This window comes from Lissotriton helveticus, chromosome 7, assembly GCF_964261635.1.
Source record: "Lissotriton helveticus chromosome 7, aLisHel1.1, whole genome shotgun sequence".
Classification (NCBI taxonomy): Eukaryota; Metazoa; Chordata; class Amphibia; order Caudata; family Salamandridae; genus Lissotriton; species Lissotriton helveticus.
In genome coordinates, this window is record NC_136068.1 from 1,524,595,540 (window position 1) to 1,524,614,380 (window position 18,841).

The following is an 18,841-nucleotide window of genomic DNA, read 5'->3' on the forward strand; positions in this document are numbered from 1 at the left end:
CATGCACTTTATAATGGACTGCAGCCGGGGCGATTGTTTATACAACCCCTTGTTGCCTTCCACAGATAAAAACACCTCCCCCTGGAATGTCGTCCTAGATGTTAAATTACACCAAGTCGACTCACGAAGCGCCTCGCTCTTCCATCCTGATTCACGCAACAGTCCTTGACTGCCGGCGGCCGCCTTCAACTCCTAAGGTACCCGCCACTACATGCATTTTTCGATAGTGTAGCCTGAGGCCTTGGTTAGTGTTAGGTATATGCCACATAAGACCCTTGATAACATGCCTTCCAAATATGTTTCCCTGGTCTTTGAAGCGTTGGCATTTATTGCAGTCTCTTATAACTGGCGCCACCAGTCCGTTGTGCCTTGTCAGAATGTACTCACGCTGGAACCTCATAGAGTTGTTTTCTGATCTTTCAGGCCATCTGCACTCTAGAGAAGCTTCCAGTCTATGACTCCCGTAAACCACATAATCAGACAAATAGTCAGGAAGTACTTTTGTATGTAAACTCTGACTCCTCCCGTGTTTTATTCACGCCATGCAACCCCACCTGCCGAAATGGCTTTTTAATAGAATGACAGTTGCCCTGGTGCATGCCCGGCATTATTAGACTGCTGATGTGCAATTCTAAAAAAAACTTTTCTTTTATGACCTCACTCAATTATTCTTTGTTATGTTTTTCTTGTCTCCTTATTCACAGTGTCTGAGGCCCTGATGAGAATCCCTGGCGAATAAGAGGGGATTTGAAACGCGTAGGCCTGTTTTCCTACTGGTCTGCTTGTGTACCTAGGGGGCTGTTACATGCCCTGGCTCCCTACCAGTTTATGTACATTACCTTTCACTGTATTAAGTTCCTATGAATGATTCAAAATTCATCAATATACAGGAATGTATATAATTTGTGCAGATCTAGGATATTGTTTGTTTCACCTTATTGGTATCATGTGGTATGTATGATGGAGATATGAATGTAGTGAACATGGTGCTGATTGTGATATGATTGCAGGTGTAGAATGCATGAAGTTTCTATTGAATGGTTTCTGATGTGTCCTTATTTTCTTATATGCTTCTCTTTTTATGAAATATAAAAAACTTTTTAATAATTGTGAATTTTGAAAAATAAAATTGCGAGTAAAAAGCAAATACCCCATTTTGAATTAATTTTCTTAGTGTGGATGTTAAATGTGATGATCAAATTAATTATATCAGTACTGGCATTTCTTTCGTTATTTGGTAAAGAGCCAGCCAGCACGGTGAGTCGATGCTCGGACGGTGCAGCACATTACCAATCCTGTGTTATACTCCCGCCCCCCCCTGTCAGGGCGGAGCGGTGTGGCACACCCCCGGTCGGTTCAGGCCCCCCGACCGCCCGAAGGACTAAGGGGCGCCGTCGCGGTTCCCCGGAACCTCCTGCGGCTCCGGGTCCTTGGCTCAGGCACCCTTACTGTGCCAGGCAGAGGTACCCTTACTGTACCAGTCCGCCGCAGAGGTACCCTTACTGTACCTGTCTGTCTCCTGATCGCCCTGTAACTCCGCCACAGCTCTGGAGGAGGCCACCATCGATGACAGAGCCCCCACCTCCTTAGTTACTTACATCCTGCAGCTACTAATGCCTCCTGTACGTCTAGTAGGAACATATCCATTCCCAGATTAGATAAGTGTACCCCGTCCTTATCATAGTACCCTTCAGTTTTTTCTTGTATTAATGCGTGCCTAATGAAACCAAGGCCTCTCCTTTCCATGAACTTCTGCATGGATCTGTTGACCCTCCTGCGGGAATGTTCTACTGCTAACGGGGATCTCGCCCCCTTCCATTCCCTGCGAGGGACAATCTCGGACCACAGTAGCTCGCCCGCTCCCAACCTGTTGCTTATTGCCACCATGTCCTTCTGCATGACCTGAATCAGTGCCCTCCTCCCCTTGGTGACTAAGTCGTTCCCCCCCAGGTGGATAATGAGAACATTGGGTGGGGCCCCCCTTGAAGCAATGAGGTGGTCTAGCTTGAGCCTCACGTTGCCCCAATTCATTCCTGGGTAGCCCAACCATACGGACTGCGTCTGTGCGAAACCCTGTGTCCAATCCTTGAGTGGTGCCCATCGTTCAAACCTGGCAACATAAGAATGTCCCATGACCCACACGCAACAGCCTGCTGGAGAGAAGACAAACCAATATTGAAACAAAAGGGGAGGACGCCGTATACTTAACACACGTGGTTTAATGGTTTACACTGCACACAATTCACTGCAAAAGACGTGACTGAATATCTTCAAAACATAATTAAGCACGTATCTTAGGTACTACAATTGCACTTCCCAGCCTGTGTTTCTAGGGGCGATTGTATCGCTGGAAGCAGGTCGAGTTCCATCGTCCTACCATCTTGACGCCTTCAGCCCCCATCCCTGCCCTGAATGCAGCCGTGGCCGCTCCAATCCTAAGTGAGTGGCTCGAAAATTTCTTCCCCTTTCCAGAGAGACCGGCTTTGGCCAAAGCTGCCCCCATGATGCGTTCCAGCTGGAACCTGGTCAATGGCGCCCCATCTGCATGGATGAGGAAGTGCCCTGCTAGGAGCGGCCTGATCTTCAAATATTCCCTGACCGTGGCGACAGGGCAGTATCTGGGGTCCCCTAACGCCTGAAGCACTATTGTTGTGCCCCGACCAGCCTGATCTGTCTTGGATCTGCGAATGCGGAGTACCGGGGCGTCTGTCGCGCAGACATCCAACATATCTAATGCTGCCCCAGTCCTATCTGTCTTAGCTTTAGCTACGAGCTCGCTCACCCTAAAGGCGCCAAAGAAAGCCAAGCAGAAAGCAGTGGAGAAAAGCCGAGCCTCGAAAGGAGAATTGGTGACTAGCGGTAGGGTTTCTATCATGCGCTGCAGTGCGGGGAATTCTATTGCCGATCTGCTGTCAGCGGACTTCGTCTCCTCACGTGCCCACCCTCTCAGAGCTGCCCTCACCCCCGTTGAGTCTGGTGTCATGCTTAAGGGCCGCAAGGTGACCACACACCCAGGAATGTGTCTTGCCAGTCTCCTTGGCCCAGACCACGAAATTCTCAACCTGTTCCTGGAGTCCCCATGACGCCGCTTCTAAAGCCTCTATCACTGTTCTGAAAGTGGCCAGTTGGGAGGCATATTTCCTTCGGGTGGCGGGGGCCAGGGATCGCGAACTTCATGAGCCTTCTGAACTCCCGGAGCTGCCTATGGGGACACATCGATATTGACTCGCATTGAGTCCTTTACGGATTGGCAAGGTAACCCCAGACGTTCAGAAGGCTCATGAAGTTCACTAATCAGTAAAGACAAGTAATGCATATAGCCAATTACTGGATTTACCACTGAAAGTACATTGTAGCCTATTGTTTACTTATAATTTTCAAATTTCTGTAAATATCGACACATATTTTACATAGTGAAACGTGAGTAAGGTGGGGAATTTGCGCACCCCGTCCTGAAGAAGGAGTTGATCTCTGAAACATGTCGACGCACACATGAGGTGATGTACATAAACACACCATCAACACCTCGCATTCACATTTTTAATAGTACCAGCCCGGGGGCCTAATTAAAAGTTTTTTAGTCTTACCCCACGAACCAGGTACTTTTTACTCTCACTCACCCCACCACTCATTCACAAACAAACCCTCACACGCACCACGCATAGTCATCAATTAAAAGTGCTCCCGCGTAGTCGTAGGTCTCAGCACGCCGCATCCCGTAGAGGGGTGCGAAGACCCCAATGATGAAGCATGACACCAAGGGTCCTTTTGGTGTGTGAGGGATTTAAAAAAAAACATTAAGTGCTCCCTACCACAGTAAGGAACGCTCTCAGGAATGGGTCATGAGATATTGGGTGCTTTCTGAAGAGTAGATCCTGGTGTGCAGCTTCCCTCCTGGAGCACATCCTGTGCTGGAGTTCCGGTCAGCATTAGAGGTTGGTACTTTGTCTTTGAATGAGTCCCAAGACTAAGCTGCTCTTAGAGGACTTCACCCAGGCAAGGTGAACACCATAAAGAGTCACTCTTGTTGCTATTCTCTTGGTGGATCCCGGAGTAAGGGGGCCCTCTGCGGAATTGATCCTCGGCAGTGTTGCTCTCTGGAGAGTTAATCCTGAGGCTCCAGGTTCTCTTCGAGGAGTCAGTCCTGTTTTTTTGCCCTGAGGAGTAGATCTTGGCTCTGCGGTGCTCTTTAAGGAGTAGATCCTGTAATGGTGTACTCTTCCAGAGTAGATCCTGGAACTGAGAGTGGTCTCTAGTGGTCTCATATTACACCCTGGGAGATGAGGTGTTCTCTGATGTCAAGGTTCACCCCATCAGGATTAACAAGCACCACAGAAATGCAAACCTTTTTCCGTCTTCTATCCCTCCGCTATCCTTCTCATTCCAAATAACTGACTAATATCCACCACTCAAATTACTTTCATATTTCACTATACTAATTCAACACTAATCTTTAGGGTTCCAGAGGAGCTTGCTACTCGCTGAAAAGGCGCTTTGACGCCTCGTATGAGATAGTAAATACTATATAAATGCAATTACAATACAATGCAATACAATTAAATTGCAGGGGAGGCGGGAGGTCAGTAAGGCATCTGCATGAAGATATAATATCCACCAAATTGGGAGGCGTCAGGTATGGTAAACTTTCAGATACTGCCTCAATAGTGGCAAAAATAAACAAAGAAGGCTGGTCTGGACAACACAGAAATGTGGAAAGCACAGTCACATATACTTATATAGTAGCCACTTTCCTTGCATGTAATTGGTAGAAAAATGAAAGATAAATTCAGTACACATTTCTTGTGACATCTGGAATGTTTCATAATGTTAAAATGGTTCAATGACATGTCCCTTAAATGATTATTATGGTGAGCCCCTGACAAAGCCAGTAGGCTTATTTATTTATTAATACACTGCTGGGCCCTGCTAAGCATAGGACAGTTTGAACTGTAGCGTGTCATGTCAAAACGATGTGACTGAAAGGATTTTATTTTTCCAACTCAAACCAGTAAACATTCCAGCAACCTGCATAAATGGATTAGTTACAGGTTTTCTGACACCCAAGATGACGTCTGCAATCCTAGGTGGTGAGCAAAAGGTCCCAAGTTGCACCGCTCAGCGTGCATTGCAGTGCTTGGAAACTGGAGTGAAAGTAAGGGAACCCTGCAGCGAGAGCAGATCGATCCTGTGCAGGAGAGGAAAAGTGCGTGGCTTGATGAATTAGAACAGGTTAGTGTATCAAATCTTTCTTCCATAGTCTGTGGTGATAAGAGTCACCTGTGTTCATCTTTCTGCACCTTTTGTTGGACTCCTGACCGAAATAGGATTTAGAGAAATGCATAAAGCAGAGCCAGTGACTAACTGGACTCTGAGGCATCTGCCTGGGAGCCCTTCAGATGGAAGGGTAGGACAAAAAACAAAACATTGTCTATTTAGGGCCTCTGGCAAACAGATGCATGCATGGACACCTCAATCTGAGGAGGATATTTTTCATCAATTCTGATTAAGTTCCCACTGGTGGTCCTATAAAAAGAGGCAACTCAGAGAATGCGCCATTGCCGGGCCAAGTGCCACAGCTGAATCACTTCCCAACACTGAGTGCACGACCCAAAAAAGCCATGTCTGTTGATGTATTATGTGGTAATGTTATGTCTGCAGCTCAAACACATTTAACTGTAGGAGCTACTATGACTTGCACCAGATGCCTGTGTTGTGATGTCGCAGAGGTCGGTGAGGAGACATTCAAAACCACAGAAGCCTGCAACTACAGCAGACTGAAGGGAGGACCCATCAACCAGAGAAGGAAACATCCACTAGTGCAGATCTACTAGTACAGAATCAGATATCTGTATCTGAGCTGAGAAGCTCCCCTGATGTTAAGGTCACTGCTTCCTCAGTCAAACTCATGCACCCTCATCCACCATCTGGTGAATAGCACCAATAAAATGCATGAGGTCATTAGACCTAACATGCTTAGAACTTGTAGCACTAGAATAGATGTCTGAACTAGAAACATCAGAAACATATTCTGAATATCTGCAATCCTCAGAGAAGAAAAAGATTTCCTGTGGCTCGTATGCAGTGCTGATCATGAAGCCCAAGTCATGTAGAAGGGTTGCATTACAAATGTTACATGACAAGTCCAGGAGACCCATATCTTTACATTCCAATTATCCAAATATAGGAATACATAGACTCCTGATCCCTGCAATGAAACCACTATAACGGCCACCAACTTGGTAAAAACCTGCAGTGCAGCTGTAAGCTCTGACAGAAGGACCGTGAGCTGATAGTGCTGAGACCTGAAGGTGAAACTTAGGAAAGGCCTGTGAGCGGGTCAGATTGGCAGATTAAAGCAGGCGCTCTGGAGACCCTCTGACAAAAGCCACTCCCGATTTGAGAAACAGTATTTTGAATGTGCAGTGGAGCATGAAAATATTTAAGAGTGAAAGTCAAAGGCCTCTGTCCTACATGTGGATTGCAGAAATAAAGAGATCACAATCTCTTGCCCTTTCATGCACATGCACCACCTCTTAGGCCAATTTGTTCAAAAGGGTAAGAAATTCTGCCTCTAAAATCAAGGCGTGTGCCAGAGAGCATGACATGGTGGAATGAAGGTTGTCAACAACCCTGCACTCAAGGATCAAATCAGCTGGTCTCCTGCTTTAGGCGAGCGTCCATCCCCTGAAAGGGACGTGAAAAGTCTAGGGATTACCTTAGACAGTCATCTATTCACGAAAACTCAAGCAAACAAGGTAGGCGGCAGCAGTTTCGGTCTCCTGAGACCTTTGACAAAGACCTTGAAATGGCTTCCTATGGGGAATAAAATAATTGGTATTCCAGGGCTGATCCTTTACCACCTTGATTATCGGAACTCACTCTACTTGGGCTATCCAACATAAGTTACAAAAAACTCCAGGTTATTCAGAATGTGGCTGCTCGAATACTGTTTGGGATCCCATAAAAAGCAATCAGCTAGAGCAGCTCTCAGGTCCCTTCATTGGTTGCCCTTTAACCCTAGAGTACAATCTAAGGCACTATGCATCAAACATCGGGCAAAATATAAGGAGGGCCCCCAGATTCTGCAGCAGCTGATCAGTCCCCACATGACCAATAGAGCTTTCAGATCTAATAATTGGGGCCTTCTACGGTTCCAATGGTTGGAAGAGCTAGAAGTGGAGGTCGTTCAGTCTATTCTTGTTTCCAAACTCTGTCATTAATTGCCCATCAACCTGAGAGTGGAAGAGAACTTCCTGATATTTATAAAGAAGTTAAAAACCCACCTTTTTCCTCAGTCTCCTTAGGTAATCATACTTGTGCTAGTCCAGACAGCGCTGGGAAATCCTGATAGGGTAGCCATGCGCTTTATAAGTCTGCCAAATAGCATAGAAGAACATGTTACTTACCTTCGGTAACGCTTTCTCTTGTGGATACAATATCTGCCTGTGGATTCCTCACCTTTTGAACACCCCCTGCGCCAGCATTCCATGGGAAAATTCTTTCCTAGCTCTCGCACGTCGATGAGGACGTCACAATGGACAGGTCCCGCTCGTGGCACCTTTTGATGTCATTGGGGCCACAAAAGGACCTCGTCGGCATGCTGACGTTAGTTCCACCCATTTTTTCCGTGCCACCGAGGCAAACGGGCGGACCGACACATTTTCAAATATATACATAGCATATCAAATATATAATCACATATGTAAAATAACAAATCCATAATCAATAAAGGTAAAGAAAAATAGCAAATGAAAAGCATTTCTCATTATTAAAATATAAACATGATTAAAATAAAAAAAAATTGGTAAAAGCAGGTGGGCAACGGGGAGGCGGGTGGGACTGGGAGGAATCCACAGGCAGATATTGTATCCACCAGAAAAAGCGTTACCGAAGGTTAGTAACTTGTTCTTTTGATGGATACTTCTGCCTGTGGATTCCTCACCTTTTGAATAGACTCTCAAAGCCGTACCTCTCCCGGAGGAGGGTGTCCACCTGATTAGACCAAAAAAATCCTGTAAAACAGAACGAGCAAAATGGCCATCCCTCCTAACCTCAAAGTCCAAGCAGTAATGCTTTGCAAATGTGTGGAGGGAGGCCCAAGTGGCAGCTTTACAAATATCAAGAACAGGAACATCTCTAGCCAAAGCAGAAGAAGTAGACTTAGCTCTGGTGGAATGAGCTCTGATACCTTCAGGAGGGTCCTTCTTGGCTAGGGCGTAGCAAATCTTGATGCACAAGATAATCCACCTGGAAAGAGTACTCTTGTGCACAGCCTTGCCTTTCATCTTCCCAACATAGCCCACGAAGAGCTGATCGTCCAGCCTCAGATCTCTCGTCCGATCCAAATAAAAGCTGACCGCTCTCTTAGGGTCCAAACGATGCAGTCTCTCTTCCTCCTTAGAAGAGTGAGGGGGAGGATAGAAGGTGGGTAAAGTAATGGACTGTCCCATAGGAAAAGGGGTAACCACCTTGGGAAGGAAAGTAGCCCTGGTCCTTAGAACCAACTTATCCGCATGAATGGTCAGGACAGGAGGTTTTGAACTAAGAGCCTGAAGCTCACTTACCATCCTAGCTGAGGTAATGGCAATCAAGAAAACCGTTTTAAAAGAAAGAAGCCTCAACGGGCAAATATGAAGAGGCTCAAATGGAGAACCCATTAAAAAAGTAAGAACTAGATTCAAATCCCACGGAGGCATAATGAAAGGTGTGGGAGGAAACTTATTTGTAAGGCCCTTAATGAACCTCATGACAATGGGGGACTTAAATAAAGAAGGCTGGTCCGGCAAACATAGAAAGGCTGACAAAGCCGACAGATAGCCTTTGACAGTGGACACAGCACAACCTTGCTGTGCCAAAGAAAGTGAAAACTCTAAAATATTAGACAAATGGGCCTTTAGAGAATCAATGTCTCTCTTTCCGCACCACTTAACAAATCTGGACCATCTGAAAGAGTAAACAGACTTAGTGGAGTGTCGCCTGGATGATAAAATAACATCCACTATATCCAGCGGGAGAGAGAAGGAACTCAGGTTGCCCCGTTCAATCTCCAGGCATGAAGGTGCAGGCTCTGGAGGTGGGGGTGTAGAACCTGCCCCTGCGACTGCGAGAGGAGGTCTGCCGGGAGACGGAGCGGAGGGTGGGACGAGAGGTGAAGAAGGTCTGTGTACCACACCCTTCTTGGCCAATCCAAGGTGATCAATATGACTTGGGCCCGGTCTTGGCGAATCTTCCTCAGAACCCGAGGGATCAAGGGTATGGGAGGAAACGCGTAAAGGAGTCGTGAGCTCCAATCCAATTGAAACGCGTCCCCCAGCGCTCCCTGCATCGGAAACTAGAGACAGCAGAACAGCGGGCAGTGCGCGTTTCTCGTGAGTGGCACACAGGTCCAGTCGAGGAGACCCTGACATCTGAAAGATGCGATGGACCACCTCCGATGAAGCCGTCACTCGTGATCGGCCGAGTAACGCGGACTGAGACTGTCTGCACAAACATTCAGCACACCGGCAAGAGGATTTGCAAAGTCACAAATCCGATGGTCTGAACCCAGGACCAGAGTTGCAGAGCTTCTCGACAGAGACGATACGACCCTACACCTCCCTGTTTGTTGATATACTACATCGCAGTAGTGTTGTCCGTCAGGACCTGAACCGACTGACCGTGAAGGGAAGGGAGGAAAGCCTTCAGTGCCAAACGAATCACCCGCAATTCCAGAAGGTTGATGTGAAGCAACCTTTCCTCTGGAGACCAAAGTCCTTTGACCTCCCGATCTCCCAGATGAGCACCCCACCCTAGAGTAGAGGCATCAATGATTACCGTGGCCACGGCGGAGGAGGCTGAAAGGGCTTTCCTTGAGACAGGTTGCCCTGCACACTCCACTAAGTCAGCTCCGCTACAGCTTCTCCGGAGATTCTGATTGACTCCCTGAGATCTCCGTTCTGTTGATACCACTGCCTGCGGAGGCACCACTAGAGTGCCCTCATGTGCCAGTGTGCATGGTTGACCAACAGAATGCAGGAAGCGAACAGACCGAGCAGGCGAAGAACCTTCAGGACTGGAACAACCGCTCCATTGTGGAATAAAGGAATCATCTCCTGTATGTCGAGAATCCTCTGCAGAGGCGGGTATGCGCGACATACAGAAGTGTCCAGTATTGCCCCTATGAACAGGCTGCGCTGAGAAGGCGGCAGGTGAGATTTGGATACATTTATCGAGAAACCCAATTTGAACAACAGATGAGCTGTTACTTGCAAGTGGCGCGAAACAACTCTGGAGACTCCGCTTTGAGCAGCCAGTCGCCCAGGTAATGGAAAAGAGGAACCCGTAACCTTCTGAGATGAGCCGCTACCACTGCCATCACCTTTGTAAAAACTTGAGGTGCGGAAGTAAGACCAAATGGAAGGACTGCAAACTGGTAGTGTTGCGATCCTACTATGAACCGGAGATACTTCCGATGTGACTTCAGGATGGGAAGATGAAAATACACATCCTGTAGATCCATGGACACCATCCAGTCTTCCTGTTGCAGCGCAAGAAGAACCTGAGCCAAGGTCAACATTTTGAACTTCTCCTGTCTGAGGTAAAGGTTCAAAATCCTGAGGTCCAAGATTGGTCTTAAGCGACCATCCTTTTTGGGGATCAGGAAATACCGGGAGTAGCAACCCTGATCCCTTTCCTGCTCCGGAACCACCTCTATCGCACCTTTCTGAAGCAAAGTAAGAACTTCCTACTGTAACAGCAGTAAGTGGTCTTGAGAACCAACCCTGGCGGGGAGGGTAAGGAGGAGGAAACTCCAAAAATGGAAGGGCGTACCGATTCTCTACAAGATTCAAGACCCAACGATCGGACGTGATCAGTCTCCAATCTTGTAGAAAGTGGGACACCCGACCTCCAACCGGACCAACATGTTCTAAGATGGGGGATCTAGAACTGCTTCCCTGTTGAACCAACGGTGGCGGGGGGGGAGGTAAAGGAAGAAGAGGAGGATTGTTGTCAAGCTGCTCCTCTGAAGCCCCTTTTATTCTTCCCTCTGTATGACTTATACAAGGGATTCTGCGGTTGCTGACCCCGTTGAGATTGTTGGCGGCCACAAAAGAAAGCAGACCTCCCAAATCCACGATACGCTTGTAGCCTTATCCTCTAGATTGCACCAAGAGACCTAAAGACCTAGCAGTAGCCCTGCTGTCTTTAAAACGCTCTAAGGCTGAGTCCGCCTTTGAACCAAAATGTTTTGACCCATCATAGGGCAAATCCAGCTAAGTCGCCTGAACATCAGCCGAGAAACCAGATGACCTAAGCCTAAGTATGGGCGAATTTTGCGGGTCTGCGGTCCGCGAACTCGTGCGAAATCGCAAAAAAATCCGCAAACTCGTGGATTTTTAGTAATATTTTACTTAAGTACTTTCTACTTACTAATCATTAAGTGCGACCTCGTTGGGTAAATGTATAGTGCTTTTCCTACACTACAGCTGCATAAAGTGCCAGAAGAGTTGACTCCAGTGACCATGTGTGTGTTACTATGCCATCGCGCCGAAGGGCGCAGGGGTCTCTTGAGTGAGCTGTCCATCATAGTGGGTAAATGGCGGGAAGACGGTGCACACCGCTAGTGTGTGGGCGGGGCCAAACGGGCGGGCCTTCTATGCGAGTTCACATGCCTCTTGTGTGTATAAAAGGTCAGAGACCGATCAGAGCAGCAGATTTGGAGAAAGAAGCTCCTGGTTACAGGAACTGCACTGGGATTGCGCTCGTGAAAGTCAAGGATGCAAAGGCCTCTATCAGCATCACAGCTAATTTTCGACGGCAGATATGGGGAGAAAGCACACCTGCCCAGCCTCGACAAAGCTCAAGAGTGTTTTTGGGCTGATGAATGCGTTACTGAATTTGAGCTTCAACTCAGGCACCTGCTTTATTTATATCTGTTGAGGTTTAATTTTTGTGACAGGAGCATCGTGCCAGAATGAACCCTGCCATTCATATTGATCCAAGAAGACGCCACAGTTTTGTGCGATACCTCTACTCAACTGGAGTACTTTCTACTGGCTAATCAGATAGTGCTACCTCGGGTAAATGTATAGTGCTTTTCCTACACTACAGCTGCGTAAAGTGCCAGGAGTTGTCTCCAGTGACCATGTGTGTGTTACTATGCCATCGCGCCGAAGGGCGCAGAGGTCCCTTGAGTGAGCTGTTCATCATAGTGGGTAAATCACAGGAAGATGGTGCACACCGCGCGTGTGTGGGCAGGGCCAAACGGGCGGGCCTTCTATGCGAGTTCACATGCCTCTTGCGTGTATAAAAGGTCAGAGACCGATCAGGGCAGCAGATGAGGAGAAAGAAGCTCCTGGTCACAGGAACTGCACGGGGATTGTGCTCGTGAAAGTCAAGGATGCAAAGCCCTCTATCCAGCATCACAGCTAATTTTCGACTGTAGCTATGGGGAGAAAGCACACCTGCCCTGCCTCGACAAAGCTCACTATTGTTTTTGGGCTGATGAATGCGTTACTGAAATTGAGCTTCAACTCGGGCATGACTTAGTTGTAACTATTCTCTGACCCTGCCTCGGGCACCCGCCTGTTTAGGGTCAGGACAGGGTCAGAGAACAGTGGCAACAAGTAAGCAACTTCAACTCTGGCAGCTTGCCGGTGCCATTACCTGCCTTAACTCTATAAGTGCTTCCTGTGGAGGTTTAATTTTGGTGACAGGAGCATCCTGCCAGAATGTAAATCCGCCCGCGAGCGGATTTGCGGGTTTTTCGGCAATTTCGCGAGATTCCCGGATCGGGAAATTGCAGAAAATCCGCAAATTCCGCGAGCGGAACGGATTTTGCGCCCATAGTTACCTAAGCCATGCCTGTCTCCTTGCAGCCACATAAGACCCCATCACACGAGCCACGGAGTCAGCAGTGTCCATGCCCGACTGAATCACTTGACGTGCTGCCGCCTGCGAATCCGAAAGGACTTCCAAGAAATTGGCACGATCTTCCTCAGGCGACTTCGGAGCTAATTGCACAACAATCTCCCCATCCTCCTGATTTTGAGCATATTCCTCCTCTTCAAGGAGCCTCTGAGCCTCCCTCCTAGAATGTTGCTTAGGAATCGCGTCGGCGGCACCACACATGGCGCCGGTAAAGACATCAACGACGTCGACGGAGGCGCCTCGGCTTTGAACCTTGACATCGATCGAACTCGAGGAGGCGCCGACTCAGCAGCTGAAGGAGTTCGAGGAGCCGGAGTGGAGGATCTTGGCGCTGGGAAATGCCAAGCCGGAGTCGACAGCAAGAATGGCATGAAAGGTGCCTGGGGATAGAACTGAGGAACACCCAGGTTAAAGGCCAAAGGACCCACGTGGCCCGTAGGCGTGCCGGATGGAGCAAAGGCCCTGGCAAACATGCCAAACATCGCATTGAGAAAATGCGAAGAATCTGACCGCCGAGCAGGAAAAGGAGGATATGGACCCGTACCTTCCTGAAGGGGAGTCACCTGAGGTCGAACCAGAGCCTGAGCCTGCGGAGCCGCGGACGGAGCCCTCACAGGTGAAGCCACCCGGCCTGGAGAGGACTCACCAGGCGCCGGAGACGTCGCTGGAGCCGGTGAATCTTCATGCTGCGAAGAACCTTTCGAAGCCGGCGACGCCGCAACCGGAGATCGAGCCAGCGTGACCTGAGGAGAAGGAGATGGAGAGATGAAGTCCTTCCTTCGAGGTCGCTCAGCCGATGTCGAGAGCCATTTCTTCTCTTAGATTTCTTATGCTTCTTCGACCTCGAAGTGTGAGAAGATGAAGACTTCGCCCTCTTCCGACCCCTCTTGGCTTTGGCCATAAACAGCTTGGCTTCACGTTCTTTAATCACTTTGGAATTCATCTTCCGGCAGCTTCAGCATTCTTCGACGTCATGGTCCGAAGATAAACACCAGAGGCAGTTATCGTGCGGGTCCGTGATTGACATATGCCCGTCACACTCTCTGCAGGGTTTAAATCCCGTCTTCCTAGAAGAAGCCATCATGAACAAACAAGAGATACAAAGTTTTCTTATTAGAAAATGGAGAGCCCCTAGAAAAACCGTTAAGCGTCGACGGCGCGGATAAAAGGGAACTGACATCAGGATGCAGACTAGGTCCTTTTGTGGCACCGATGACGTCATAAGGTGTCGCAAGCGGAGCCTGTCCATTGTGGCGTCCTCGTCGACGTGGGAGAGCTCGGAAAGAATTTTACCGCGGAATTCTGGCGCAGGGGGTATGCTAAAGGTGAGGAATCCACAGGCAGAAGTATCCATCAGAATAGGAAGGCGGTCTGGAGGAGAGGGCAGGAAGAGTAGGGAGCAAAGCCAAACATGACAAAACAGAAGTGCTCGTCTTAGAGAAGCAAAAACCCACTCCATGTGTAGAATTGGTATAAAAAATAAAACAGCCTGCCATTGCATCAAAGAGTTTGCCATGGGCCTGAAAGTTACCCTGTAAGCAGACGAGGATGAAGGCCAGCTTAGATATTGTTAATATTGCTCCTTTTTGTGGTGCTCCAGAAGAACATGGGCACTATTTGCTTGTGGTTGGGGCAACCAGGGAGGTAGAAGGCACCGACAGGAGTCCAACACTAGTTTAAAGACTTGTAAAACTCTAGATCTCCCGGGTATCCAAATTCATTGCCTTGGAAGATGTTTTGTTAATGCTAAGCACTGCTCCAGCTGAGGCTGTTGCTCACAGGCTCCGGGGGGCATGGGCATTTTGTTGTTGATCTTAGGTTGCTAGACAACCATATTCAATGTGGGAACAAGACTGGCAGGAAATCTTCTCTGTTTAATGCTATAGTATATGCACATGAAAGTTAAAATACATTAGTACTCATGGGAGAGAAAGTTAAATCCAGTGCACATTTCTTGCAACATCTGGAATGGTTTATCATATTGAAATGGTTTAATGACATGTTCTGCAATTGATTGGCATGTTCTGCAATTGATTAATATAATGCCACCGTGACAAAGCCAGTAGGTTTGCCTTTTAATAATGTGTCCCCAATATTTTGTGTTAGGCATATGGTGGGAGGGTGTTGGAGGGATATTTTATTTTTTTCACTTTATATATTTCAAAATCTTCTGAGCATATACAAGCAATGTAGCTTCACTTTACAAGCTGGAATAACTTGATTTTTTGAGACCGGAAATTTTCACGCACCATAGGGTCTGACTTCAAAATGGCATCTTGTCTTAAGGGTAGGACTGTCCTCAAAACTGCTTCTACATGTTAATACCAATGGGGTAGCTTCCCATGTATTCTCATTGATATTTTGCTCTATTGTGTTCCTTTTCTTGCCCGTCCATGAGACGGAAAGAAGTAAGTCTCCTTTAAGGTCAGCATGTTGCCTATACTGCTATACGTGTATGAACATCTATTACTAGTATTGAAAGGAGGTTACCTTCGAGGCTTCTATATCCACTGGTTCTATGAGTTGTGATATGTTCAACAATGATGCCCTCTCTAGTGTGTTTATTGTCCTTAGAACTTCCAAAGTCTCAATCATATCTCTCTTTTCATACAGCGCTGAGTCGGCCCTAATAGAAATTGAGGCACAGAACATTTCCATTCAGATGCCAGTGTCTACATCATCTCATACCTGTTTTCATCTTCTGAAAGCTCAATAACAAGACAGAATACTCTAAATGTAACCTCAGCAGGGGTCAAAACGCTCCTTGAGTGGATAATGCACCCAATATGTTGCCTTTTGAACTAAAAAAAATACTTTAAGAAGTAACCGTGGGAACAGCACAGAATACCCTAATGGCTGCCCATTGAGTGCAGCAATAATCCAACTTGTCATTTTCTGCTAGGTTTGCTTTTACTTTTGTTACTAACCATTTCTCTTTTTTCTTCATGTGGTTTTGCAACATACATTGTGTATGCCATTTGAGCAGGTATAAAACGTTTTGATCTCCACCCAACGCCTAGCAAGGTGATCCAATAGTGGAGGGGATTGGGCAGAGAGAGGTAGGGAACAGGAAAGAGGGGGGAAAAACAGAGATTTAGGTAGAATGTGTATATGTTTCAGTGCTTAATTTGAGCAGGTGCTTTCAGGTGCTCAGCACCTGCACTTCTTTCACAGGGCCTGGGCTACAATTTTTTAACCTGCAGGTGGTGGTCTCAATATTAATTGTTCAAATTCAAAATGAAAAGAATAACATACATTGCATAGTGACTTGCTGGTAAATGTTCATAGGCAGGCCGGCATATGTCCAGGAAGGCATGATTGTGTATCACCACGATAGTGATTATGTCATCACGCTGATCACAAATCCAACAAGTCATCGACAAACTATGGCTTGCATTCTATTCCCCTAGTCTGCTGCACCCTGCCACTGCCTGAGCCAAAACCTCCCATTAGATCATTGTAGCTGGGGGCTGGCTCATGACAGAGTTGAGGCAAGGAAGCTGCAGGTGCGCATTTGGAACTTGGGAGTGTGGGCTCTTGAGGAAGAATAAATGAAAGTAAGTGTGAACTTTCTGCTTGTTGCGTAGCCAGAGTAGCATATCCGACAGCCCTGCATTGCTGCTATGTTCAATGAGGCTGTGGCCCAACACAACTTTTGTGCACCATGGGGTCACCTGTTGAATCTGTGCGCTGCACACCAGCATGGTAATTGCTGAGCATGAGTGAGTCCAGTAGGCAGCACAGCCATACTTACCGGCATTGGCAGCATTACTGCTGGGGACAATGCCTGTGCTGTAGCAGGCAGGGTCAGAGCAAGCTGAGCAGTGAATGTCGATGCCGTCGCCATCCCAGGACCTACTAATTACATGCAGCAGTAGCAGTGACATGACCTGCTGTGCTCAAGCAGCTGCCTGTTCCGCAATAAATCCAGTAATACCACACTGATTAATATATGCAAAAAAGCATTTTCATTTGGAGTACATTTTGTTTTGCACTCGGTGTTGGTAAGAAAGTAAAACACGTCACCTTCCGCTTCTTTAGGAATGACAACAGGAAAACGCAGAGTTCAAAATAGCAGGGACATGTACAGGCTGACGAAAGGGGTCACAGGCAGCAGCAGTGTTAGAGATGAGAGACAGCAAGAGTAAAGGGGAGAAGAAACAACAAGAGAGGAGAGAGACAAATCGGAGCAAAGTATAATAAAAGGAGGAGAGCAAATCAGATGCAAAGAGAAAGCAGCCATGATGTGAAGAAGAGAGCATGAAGAAGAGGGCATTAAGAAGAGAGCATAGAGAAGATAGAATGAAAGTATGCGAGGACAGGACAGAGTAAAAAAAGCAGATAAATGATAAAATGGAGACACAGCTAATCACTGCTAGAGAGTGATAGTTAACAGCCAAGATCAAGGGGAAAGAGAGCAGAGCATGGATAAAAGTGAAGAGAAAAAAGGGCAGGGCTAAAATGAATAGAGGGCAAATTAGAAATACAGGATTTGACAAAGATTATAGAAAACAATTAGAGAGGTGAGAGGATAGACTCTTAGAGCAAAGACTTAGGGGACAGACAACAGATCAAGTTTAGAAGATAGAGACCAAGGCAGTGAGAGTGTTGAAAGTGGGGCTTACCGGAGGAAGACGTCAGCGGTGGCCTCCTTGACAAAATTTTCAGCACCTGCACTTCTTTTTTTTACAAATTAAGCACTGATATGTTTGTATTTGTTGTGTTGTACTTATGTAGAATGAAACAGATACAGTCTCAAGCAGAAGAGGTGGGGAAAGCCCAGTTGACTGACAAAGAGTTGGAGAGAGGCAACCCCGCCTGCCCCCAACGTGTGGTTGGGAGCAAGGAGAGGAGGTCAAAGGGTAGGCCTAATTCCAAACAGAGCATAAGAAACTACAGCTGAGCCAACAGTCCAGGAGGCACGATGTTGTCATGATGATAAGCTGGACTAAGCAGGATCTAACTACCCGAGGGAAGCTGGGAACAATCTTTGACCATTAGAACGTCCCCTGCTATCACCAAAGACGACGAAGGACGAAGTCAGTCAGATCAGGTGCACGAAAAAAGGGCGGGAAGGTATCTGTCAGAGCAGCGGGTGGTTAATAAAACAAGCTGAAAAATAAAAACGATGCAAATGGGCTATCAATGAATACAAATTGTATTGCTTGCTTAGGCCTTGCGACTGTGTGTGTTGTTACCGTTCACATTATTATCCTATGCATACAACCCAAATGGTAACACAAAATGACATGTATAGGTAAAAATTATTCCAAATCCCCCCAGACCCAAATGCTACTTAAGGTGGCCGCCCTGAGACATGCAAACACAAGCGAGCTACGACCCTTAAACAGAAGAGGGCAAGGCAGTGGGGTGGGCGGGTTTGGGACACCAACAGAGGTACAATTGTGGCCCTCACATTGCGAGTGTTATTTTCTGAAAGCAATTACCTGTAGGCGCTCCATGACAGAGAAATAGGGAGGGAGAAGGGAGGCATCAAGACGCTCCACAAAGGATAAGAAGGATTGCTTGTCAGCTTCATTCGACAAGTGCAGTTCCTGGAAACAGAGCCAGAACGGGTTCAATATCATGTACTACGTGCAATATTTTTATACATTTATCAGTAGCATCAATTCCCCCCAAAAATGAACAGTAACATTACAGCCCTCTAACCTTGGGTGACGTCACATGACCTTAACCCATATGCCATTTTAGACTATGATCTCTCATGCCCTATGACCTTGATGACAGTATGAACAGAAAAAGTTAGTGATACGGCAATAGAGAGTGAATACCCTAATTAATGAATCACTGGTGCTTTGGCATAATTATAGCACATTTATGAAGAATACATCAATCAGGGTTATATTCGTTCCGAACCACACAAAGAATGTATAGGTTCTAGTTGATGTCAAACACAACTGAACACATGACA

General features: G+C 47.0%; 1 protein-coding gene across 3 annotated transcripts in view; it reads right to left on the reverse strand.

Annotated features, from left to right (window-relative positions):
* Positions 1-18,841, reverse strand: part of TMEM143 (transmembrane protein 143) — a 229,327-nt gene that overhangs the window by 101,457 nt on the left and 109,029 nt on the right. For all 3 annotated transcript variants that reach the window (XM_078654969.1, XM_078654970.1, XM_078654971.1), the window contains exon 3: positions 18,357-18,464. In XM_078654969.1, coding sequence (XP_078511095.1) covers positions 18,357-18,464 — 108 coding nt within the window. The remainder of the gene's footprint in view (positions 1-18,356; positions 18,465-18,841) is intronic.